General features: G+C 45.0%; 1 protein-coding gene across 3 annotated transcripts in view; it reads right to left on the bottom strand.

Moving 5' to 3' along the window:
* Positions 1-5358, bottom strand: part of FGF7 (fibroblast growth factor 7) — a 56774-nt gene extending 51416 nt beyond the window's left edge. The window contains exons 1-2 of one of the 3 annotated variants that reach the window (XM_015427929.1): positions 4943-5358; positions 3856-4431 (exon numbers count right to left, since the gene is read on the bottom strand). In XM_015427929.1, the coding sequence (XP_015283415.1) occupies positions 3856-4141 (286 nt within the window). In that variant the 5' untranslated portion in view covers positions 4142-4431; positions 4943-5358. Of the gene's footprint in view, positions 1-3855; positions 4447-4505; positions 4628-4942 lie in introns of those variants that run through there. The other 2 variants (XM_015427930.1, XM_015427931.1) reach the window with 2 other exon arrangements.
* Between the last annotated feature and the right edge of the window lie 5098 nt (positions 5359-10456).

Genomic DNA, 10456 nt, shown 5'->3' on the forward strand with positions numbered 1-10456 from the left:
ATGACTGTCCCAGTTAGATTAGTTTGAATTTTTGACAGTCAGGTAGTCCACAGAGAGAATGGAGATGAGATATGTGCAAATTCAGTTACACCTCCTTCAGCTTAAATCAGTTGGGGATGAGGACTGAGGGGATACAGCCAAAGCCCTCATGGAAATTTGGGCTTTAAGGAGGCAAAAAAGTGGTATCATGTAGGTCTTCTGCAAGGGAAGTCCAAGCATAAGGAGTAGAATCAGACAAATGAGATTTGTGGAGCTGGAGGAAGAAAGGGATCAAAGGGAGTAAGATTAAGGAGAGTTACTGGTTTCTCATGCTCACCTTCAAAACCCTCCTTAATCTTACTCCCTCTCATCCCTTTGCCTGTCACTTTCCTTCCTCCAGCTTCACAAACCTCATTTGTGATTTCTCATCCTCATCCTCACATTCGAGAGGGACATAAGGAGAGGTGTTGTGTGTTCAGAGTGTCAGGATGAATTTGGCAGTATAGTTTAGCACAGACAGGAGGTGACTGAAGTTTGCCACTGGAAGGCCAAAGAAGAGAAGGTTTCAGTAGTCAAGCCAGACGTTAGACCCTGGCAACCAAGTGAAAGAATGCAGTAAATGTCTCGTAAAGTAAACTTTGATTGGGACATAATTCCACTCCATCCAATTCTTCAAGCACTTCCAGAAGAGAGGGTGAGAATATTTTAAATGGGGGGAGAAAACCCATATCAGTCCTCAGAGGAACACAGCTGAAGCACAGCTGAAGAGTAAAAATAAAAAAACCCTTTACAAATGTGTGCATCTTTGCAGGTTTCAACACAAACTGCAGAGTTCTTTGCCGTCTCCAGCAAGACCGGCCTGCAGTCCTAGAGCTTCAATAGTTAGGAATCTTCTTCTCGTTTTCAAACTAAAGGGCTAACTGCACATTCTGCACAAATGTATGCAACCAGGTCCCAATTCCAGCTTAAAAGAAAAGGCAACTGCTGGGAGATTTTGAGTAGAGAATCAATAGGACTAGGTACCTCATTTCTGCTATGCAAATCATACCCACCAATAATGCTCACATTACAGGGGGACTGGGGGTGCCCACCTTTCTGTGGCAGCTACTCCAATACCTAATATTTTTAGAAGGATACCTGAGGGCTGGGGGGATGATTCCAGCCCTAAGGATCCCCACCCTTTCCCCCCCACTATTTGACCACCACCCACCAGGTAGTTTTCTATCCCATGGGATTTTAATATGTAAGTGAATATGTATTTCAATCTCAAGGCATAAAGACATGGAGGGCAGAGAAACAGCAGTCTAGGAAAATCTTAAACCCCTCGAAACGCCGTTTTTTAAAAAAAGAACGGCATTGCAGCTTTCCTGTTATTATACACATTTGCACAAATCTTATTAGCCCGTATATGTTGCTTCATAATGCCAGATTTGGGTGACGAGGCAACAGGAAGGTGTCTATAGGGGAAGTGGAGCAACGCTGGAAAAGTTGCTGCTGTAGTTTGGGTACGAACCTCTGTTATCACTGCAACAACTGTGATTAGGGACTAAGTTGCCAATTTCTATATACTCACTGGGCAGTCATTAGTTATTTTCCCCGCAGCCTCCTTGACTTGCCCTTTATCTGGTGTGTGTTTTTTCTTGTGTTCTTTTTTTTTGTTTCTGTATTTGCTTAAATTGTTATTTTTTAAAAGACCTACATTAAGTGAGGTCATCCTAGATATAGATCAGAATGTGCTTGTTTTCATTATGATTTTTTTATGTTTGATAAGATTGAGGGAATGAAGGAAGAATGTCAGCATCTGAATTTAATAAAATGTCATGTAATATGAATTTACAACATGGTTTTGTGATTTTCACTGGCAATTCAGAGAGGTTGTTGTCAAAAATTCCCTTATCACGATCCAGTGGCAACTTGAGCATGCAGGAGTTCCAGTGAATGTCTCCCCACGTGCAGAAAGTCTCCCCCACCTTTTCGATTAAGGGAATATCTTTGCACACACATTTTTTACTTGTGTAGATCTTTCCCATCCATTTAAGTGAAAAGATTACTTGTCTGGGGAGTCCATTTTGGAACACCTGCAATGCTTTGGAATAAGAAGCCTGGCTTCAAAACCCTTATTTTAAACTGAATATATTGAAATCAGCCTGGTGACTCCAAGTACAGCTTTTCCAGCATAAAAGTGAAATCAAACAAGTGAAATAAAGGAGAGACTTTGATGTTATTCATAACAACAGGTATGGCAGGGGCCTCTCCCAATATCTGATCTGGTTCAGGCATAAATCAAAATTCAGGATTCTTTCTTTTCTTTTCTTTTTTGGTGTGTGTGTGTGCTATGCTGCAGATCTCAGAGAAAAATCTACATTTCTGTAACATACCGCATAAGGTGGCAATCCTGTACATGTTAAGTACATCCAATATACGTGAATCTGTTCACAGACTGCAGTGAACTGTGTAATTCTTCAGCTCCCAGTACTTTCAGTCAGTTTGATTAACTAAGTGGTGTTCCTTTCAAAGCATTTCTTTGCATACCAACCTCAGGGTTTGGTGGGACAGACTTTTAAAAGGACAGATATGAAACATTTAAGAAACACTGAGTGGAGCAGAGATTCAAGAAGAGCCAATTTGTACCATCCGTGGACAGTGTGAGGTGCTATAAACCCATCTAGGGAAGCAGGAGGCCACGAATGAAGACCCAAGATATGACAACTGGGTTTCCTAGGCAAATTCTATTTTAGAAATGTACGCTGATTTTTGCTATTGCGTAATAGTGGGTTGCCTGTAAGAATAAAATTGGCTAATGTCAAAATCGGTTGTAAAAGACATGCAACTTGCAGGTCATTACAATTTGGGTCTGACAGCATAATTATTTAGGTGCTGCACTCGGTACAGGCCAGCATTTCAGGCTGTCATCCTATAAACACAGTCATGGGAGTAAGCCCCTTTGAATAAAATGGGACGTACTTCTGAGTAAACCTGGTTAGGATTGCTCCCTCTGTTGCCTAAGTCACCCTGTGCTACTGTACCAGTCAGCTATTATGTTAAAATGCATTTTAAAACAACAAGCTCCTGCTTACCTAAATGCACAACTACATGTGGTATTCAATAAAATTAGCTCATCTAGGTATAATGCCATTACAATACTTACAGGATACTTTTAAGGGGCATGTACTTTACAGCAAGGCTGCTGTAAAAATTACAAAATATAATTTTGTGATTATGCCGCTTTGCAAAATTTTTCATGTTGAGGATAAAATCACAGATTGGATAATTGTCATATCATCATAAAGGACTGTGAAGTTAATTACAGTGCAATCCTAAGCACAGTTACAGCCTTCTAGGACCATCAGTGGATGCAGGATGGTGTAATTGTGCTTAGGACAGAGACTTTATTCCAAGTTTGTCAAACTGTGAGAAGAACTTTGCATGGTACTATTTTATCATGGTCCCTATTTAAATTTGGGTTGTGTGAGGGGATGTTTGCATATGAATTATACTTACAGGTAGTCTTATGTGCTGCATGCATTCTTAAATGTTTCATAAGCATTTTATGAGCACAGAGCTTTGTGGTTTGAGACTTTAATACTTAACAACCTTAATTCACTTGTTATAATGGGCTTTCACTTCTAATAGCTCCCAGCTGCAAGTAATACATTAGGCGATCTACAACACACTGAAAACGTATTATTTAAAATGACGCATTTCAAAATCAGTACCAAATGTCCTGCCTTATGATTAATAGGAAGGCAGCCGTCCACCACAATGGTCAGTGTGGTCTGAAATAACTTGGATGCCGTAAGTTACCATGGAAAGAATAACAAATGCCTTCACACAGATACAAAAACGTTCCATCCAAATTGCGGGGAGATTACTTACTGTAGTTGCTGTTCCGCTCCAGTACCCCTTTTATTTTGCCTCTCTTGTCAATCTTGATATACCACTGAGTTCGACAGAAAAGTCTTCTCACTCTGACATTCCCCCCTTCCATATAATCATAACTTCTGGTATGTCGCTCAGGGGTGGAACAGTTCACATTTGTAGCCATTTGCTCTGGGGTCATGTCATTGCAAGCGAATGATATGGCACTCACCAGGAAGATAATGTAAAAGTATGATCTGTAGAGCAAAGTTGGCAGGATCCATGACAATATCCATTTGTGCATTATAGTGCAGTGTTCTGGGTGCCCATGAACAACATAATGAAAAAGAATTAGTCTTCAGTAGCTGGTTGCTCCTTGGTCATTGACCTGTCCCTCTGCCTTCCTGCGAATTGTACTTAACCAACGGCTGCTCCCGCATCCAAAACTCTGGTCCACACTTCGTTGTTAAGATACTGGTATCAAAGAGAGTTTTCCCTTCAGTCTTCTTTCGGCCAGGATATTCTTTTAAAGAAACAGGTTGCAAAAATGTTGGCTGCCGTGACTTCCTTTGCTACTTGAATTCACCGCTTGCACTGAAAGCAAAATATCTATGAGGAAAGTGGTATGCATAAATTTCTATGGTCATTACATAAGCAAAGAAACTTACCATTTATTCTGTAGCTATAAAACAGTCAGGGGGAAAAGGTCAAGATGCACATTACCAGTTGCTTTCTGACCTTAACCCAGCATTTTAAATGACGATAGGCACACATACTTTCCCAGTTTTGCATTTTTATTGTAAGTCTGATGATTCAGCTGAATTGCCAAACTCCTCTGAGGAAATTCACTATAGTGTCCCTGCTGCATTTGATTGCTTCATCTATCTGACTTCTGCTAAAGATATGTTCCAGTGTCTCAAATGTGATTGTCAGGACAATCCAAATATACTTTAAGACCCTCTACCCATATGCTCCTGCTTTCTTAAAAAAAAATAAAATAACTGTCAAGAGCATGCTGTCTGATATTACAAAATCACGAGGATGGAAAATGCTGTTCGCAGCTAAGAAATGTTTTAAGAGGGTTTAAAGAAGACAGATGACTTACTTGCTCCTCTTGATAACAGCTGGACACACCAGTATTCCATTTCTGTTGTCTGCCTTTTGCAACGTGAGACTCTAATGTAGCTACAAACTTTCCTTGCTCAGAAGAGACTGCAACAGAATCATAATTGTTTCCATAAATCAACACACGCAAGAGGGTGTGTGCAAGCAAGGGTGTGTGCAAGCAAGTGTGTGTGCGCGCACACACTCATGTGTATCACAGTGTGTGCTGTATGTGTTCGGATGCGTGTTGAGCCTGTTCTCCCCCCCCCCTTAAAGGAAAACCTTTGCTGACCTCACTTGGAAGCAATTAGGACTTAACCAGTCAGCTATCAGACAGATGTACGAACAAAAATAAAATGTTGTGCAGAATTCTGTGGTCATCAGAGGGAGCTATGAACATGGTTCATGCCCTAAGTCTCAGACTTGCCTGTATTCTAGAGACACGGGGTTTCTCTCAGTCTTGAACTGAGATGCTGTTCTCGTCAGCTCCTTGTTTAGTAAAACACAGCCCCTTTTGGAAGCAAATATGCATATCTGATGTGTTTTTCCCCAATGACTGCCCATGCAGGTTTCCATTCTCCTTAAAGAAGTGCAGAGAGTTGTGCTACTTCTTATGGTAAATGTGATATTGTGTTCAGATTTTTCGACAGAAGACTTTTATCTGTATAGCCAGTAGCATCTACCGGTTTGCCCGTCAAGAGCCTGAACTGTAATCTGTGCTCACAGCCTTCAGTAAATCCTGTCCAGAACTTGATGCAAGGTTTGTGCTAGGATAGCAACACCCTAAAATTACCACTTGTCCTGGATAGGTTTGGCATCTTGGTGTATTACAAGAGCCCAGTGCACCTCACATTTTAAATAAAGGGTGAGACTTCCTGATTTTACTAAAGCTCGATTCTGCCTATTAGGGGTAAACTTACATCTTACTCACCCCTTCACATTGATCTCCGAATGATTCTCCTCCTTTGGCAAAAGCTTGTAAGTCATTCGTTAGGGCTCCTTAACTTCGCGGTGGAAAATGGGAAGGAACCAGACATGCATCTGATCCCTGGCCTGACAAGAGGCTTAACACCAGAATTAAACAACTATTCATCTTGTTAGATATCAGCTTGCAAATTCCACCCTTTCTAGGACACAGCTACCCCCTCCCCGAATACACTGGGAAAGTGGGTGGGTAAGACTACGAAGTACGGCAAAATTCAACTCATTTTGCGAGAGAAAAAACTGAATGTTTTGTTCTTGGCCATGGCAAGGGATAAGAACTGTGGGTTATGGTATTGCAGGTATTATGCACCATCAGAATCAACTCTTGGTTTGATGGAGGAAGATTGCAGACGGGTAGCTGAGTTAATCAGTCATAGCAAAATAGAACAAAAATCCAATGGCATCGTAAAGACTCACAACATTTATTACATACATCAACCTTTATTGGCCATGTTAACAATCACAGAATGAGTAAAGCATCTTATCCATAATATATAAAACAAATATAAATTTACATAAAATAAAACCGAACTATCTCAAATCTAAAGTTTCCTTGAATTTTGAGAACTTCTACAAGAAATTTGGCGACAATATTTATTTCAATACAAGCTTTCATGTGTCGCAGCTCGCACCTTCCGAAGAACTGATCCGTAATTCACAAAAACTCATATTGAAACTAGGGCTATTTGGGGGCAGGCACGCACATGAACGGAGTTCCAGCTGGCTTCCAAGTTGGCCACGCCCAGCAGGAACTCATTAGCATAATAGGCCACACCCAACAGCAGAAACTCATTAGGATTGGCTACATTAGGGGTGTGTGGCCTAACATGCAATTGAGTCCCTGCTACAAAAAAGCCCTGGGTAAACAGAATAAGAAGCAAGAGGTGGATGTGGCTGGATGAACACACTTCTGGTAACATGGGGGTGCGGCCTAATATGCCAATGAGTTGTGCTGTCGGGGGTGTGACCTAATATGCTAATGAGTTCCTGCTGTTGGGTGTGGCCTGTTATGCTAATGAGTTCCTGCTGGGCTTTTTCTACAAAAAAAGCCCTGATTGAAACAAATGTTGCTAGTCTATAAGGTGCCATTGAACTTTTTGATAGAGGAAGGGCAGACTTTAATAATGCACGGGTTGGATCCAGACTAAATTGGCAATTTCTACCAATTCCCCCTCCCCCCCGCCGGATGTCCTTCCCTGTCTCTCACAAACAGGATTTTGTGGAGATCAGTAAGCTGCCCTGGCAAGGGGTGGGGGGTGGCAGAAAAGTTCCATTCTGTAGATGGAAGATTTTATCTAGACCCAACCCCGTGATTATAAGCAGAGATCATTTCGGGGGGGATCGTGGGGGATCGCAGTTCCCCCGGGTGAGGTACTGGGGGTGGGGCACATGACGAAGCCCCGCCCCCTGCTTCCGGCCACCCCGCTTCTGGCCCTCATTCAGCCAGGAGGAGGCAGGAGAAGAGGGAGGGTAAGTTGCTTCCTCCCTGCCTCTCCCCACCCCTGCCTGCCTGGGGCCAGGGAGGGCCTTCGCGGGGCTTCCTTGCACTCCCGCCGGCTTTGCAGGTCCACCGCCGGGCCCCTCATGGGGCTCAGCAGTGGAGCTGCAAGGCCGGTGGTGGCGGCCGGGACCGTTGGGGGCGGGGGGTGTGGCCTTATGACACACTTCCGGTGATGTCAGGGGGTGTGGCATATGCTAATGAGTTATGCTAATGAGTTCCCCTAGCTCTTTTTCTACGAAACGACCCCTGATTATAAGGGTCATTTTAGCACGTGTTTTTCTGATTATCTGTGTCCAGGGCTTGCCAACATGCTGTCTAAAAGCCTTTGCTCCTCTTTAGCTGCAAAATGCTTCAACATGGTACAAGCCAATTACAGCAATTATGTATATATTTTTCAAACTCTGTTTTTCCTAGGAATGATAGAGAAAGAGCTAATCAGATGCTGTGCAGGAGAACATAAGATTGGGAACTACCTTATCCAGAACTTTTGTGCTGGCAGCTTCTCCCACTGAAATCAGGGCAGTGAAAGTCAGGGGCTCTGCTGCTCCAGTGCTTGGGAAAGGCTCCTCCATGCATGCCACAGAAACACTGTGCAAAGGGTTTTTCAGGAGCAGTGAAAGGTGGCTAGTGGTCCCTGCCATTCATGGTAGAACTGCCTTGACCTTTGATAAAATGCCTCTGCTTGGCTGCAGGGATGGGGTCAGATTCCAAGGACAGGGCTTCCTTGGGCAGTAAAAATCAGGTCCTCTTCAGACTTCATCTCCACAGGGACACTGTTTCTTTTATAACTATTATTATCAGTCTAAGGAAGGTGGCATGGTGTAGCCCAACATTGTCACATCTCGGAAGCTAAGCGAGATCAGTCTTTGGATAGGAGGCCACTAAGGAAGACTCTGCAGAGGAAGGCAATGCCAAACCACCTCTGCTGCTCACTTGCCTTGAAAGCCCCTTGCTGTGGTTGCCATAAGTAGACTTGACTGCACTCATGTGTGTATTATAAGACTTCGTTCCCACTTCTGTTTCTCATTTTAGCAAGGAACAGTTACCAGTGAAAACAGAGTAGGTAGGAAGGCCTCGCTTTGGTTTTTATTTTGTGGTATATAGCAGCATGATATTTTCCACAACTGCCACTTTATCAGGTCACTTGCCAGTGCAAGGCAAGCATATTAGCTGGATCATAGGATTCAGGTACCTGGGATACCCTGTCGTCCTGCACTACTGTTGGATCCCCAAGCATCGAGAATAAATCCACGTTTCAGAAAAGCAAAATTTATTTCAAAGCTTTGGAAAGATACTCAAACAAGTTCTTTGTTAGGAATGGGTACAAACGACTAGGGCAAGCATAATAAAGGGATTTGAACCAGGCACATAACCAATGGGTCAATTTCCCGCTGGCGGGTGAAAGGAAACGGTTGCGCGCTCACTGCCTGGGAACACTGCTATCTCCAGACATAATACAGGTGCAGTTCCCAGGATCTAAAAGCAACAAGCTGGCATTCAAGCTCACTCCTACACCAAGTCTCCAGTTGTTTGGCTTAGGCATTACAGCAGAATAAAATACCGACTAGCAGGCAAAAGGGGGGGGAAGGAAGAAACTGTACAGCCATACAAGTAACACAGAACACCATGGCAGCTTGCTGACAACTACATGTTTTCTCTTGCAGTCGTTATTGCATTAAGAGTTTGGGACAGTAACAGTGTGTTGGAGAGGACACAGTTTGTATTATGTTTCCGGGTTTCTGAATTCCTATAGGTGGGGGGGGGATTGTTTGTTTTGATGTGATGCTGACATTGGGATGTGTATGATTTTTTCCACTTACTGGAGTAGTTATATCTTGGATTATATCAGAAGTATTAACATATAAAGCTGCTTTATACTGAGGCAGACGACTGATGAGTTTGGTTCACTGTTATCTGCTCTGAGCAGCAGTGGAGTTATGTATGCGGTCCGCCACAAGGCGCCCGCAAGAAAGGTCGGAGCTTGGCTCCTCAGGACAATAGGACCTCGGATCCTAGTTCCCCACCCTAGCTGACCAATGGGCTCCGTGGCGGGAAATTCAAACCCTCCAATGGAGTGGGAGGCCTGGGAACGGGGGTGTATATAGTTGGCCTTGCAGGGCCGTTGTTGTCTTCATGTTAAGTACGCAATAAATGTGTGCAACTGCATGTCGTCGTCCGAGTCCTCCATGCGGCGAACCCAGTACTTTTCAGTGGCGACGAGGATGGGATTCCGCTGAATCTGGCCTGGCCCGCATCAGCGCAACGCTCCGTTCCTGCTACCCCATGCCCCGCATCACGCACCAGCCGCACCACATCGCGCACCGCAACGAGGAACCTTCGCTCCGCGCTACCGCATCGCCATGGCCTCCCCCCGAGGGAATCTGGAGATCTTCGATCCAGCACATCCCGAGCTCTGGGACTCGTGGACGGACCAGTTAACGTGCCATCTCGAATACAACGACGTATCCGACCCGGGCGAGAGACGAGCCCTCCTCCTGAGCTCCTGCGGGGTAACTACGGTCCGCCTCGCCAAGAGCCTCCTCGCGCCCCGGTCCATCCTGGAGTGCTCCTACGAGGAGATTATAGAGGCTCTGACCAAGTACCTCACGCCCTGACCAACGACGCTAGCCCGGCGGCTGGCATTCCAGGGCCGTGTGCAGAAGCCGGGAGAATCAGCCGCGGCCTTCATGGCCGCCCTGCGCCAGTTGGCGATGGACTGCACCTTCACCAAAGTGGAGGAAAATCTGCTGACCCAGTTTGCGTGGGGCCTCAGCGATCTCAAACTGCGGAGGAAGGTGGTCGGGACTGCCGACATCAAGCTAGAAGGGGCCTTCCAACTCGAGATCGCTCACGAGGACTCCCATCGCCCATCATCGGCTGCACACCAGGTGCTCCCCGACGGCGACTCCACGGACTCTGGGGAGGAAGACGTCCGCCTCGTCCGTCAGCCGGGCCATCGCAGACCGTCAAGCACAGGGAGCTCCAGTACCGCCGGAAAGACCGCCGGCCGCGCCTCTTGCGCCAGTTGCG

The sequence above is a fragment of the Gekko japonicus genome, unplaced genomic scaffold (genome assembly GCF_001447785.1).
Source record: "Gekko japonicus isolate JY-2015 unplaced genomic scaffold, Gekko_japonicus_V1.1 scaffold772, whole genome shotgun sequence".
Classification (NCBI taxonomy): Eukaryota; Metazoa; Chordata; class Lepidosauria; order Squamata; family Gekkonidae; genus Gekko; species Gekko japonicus.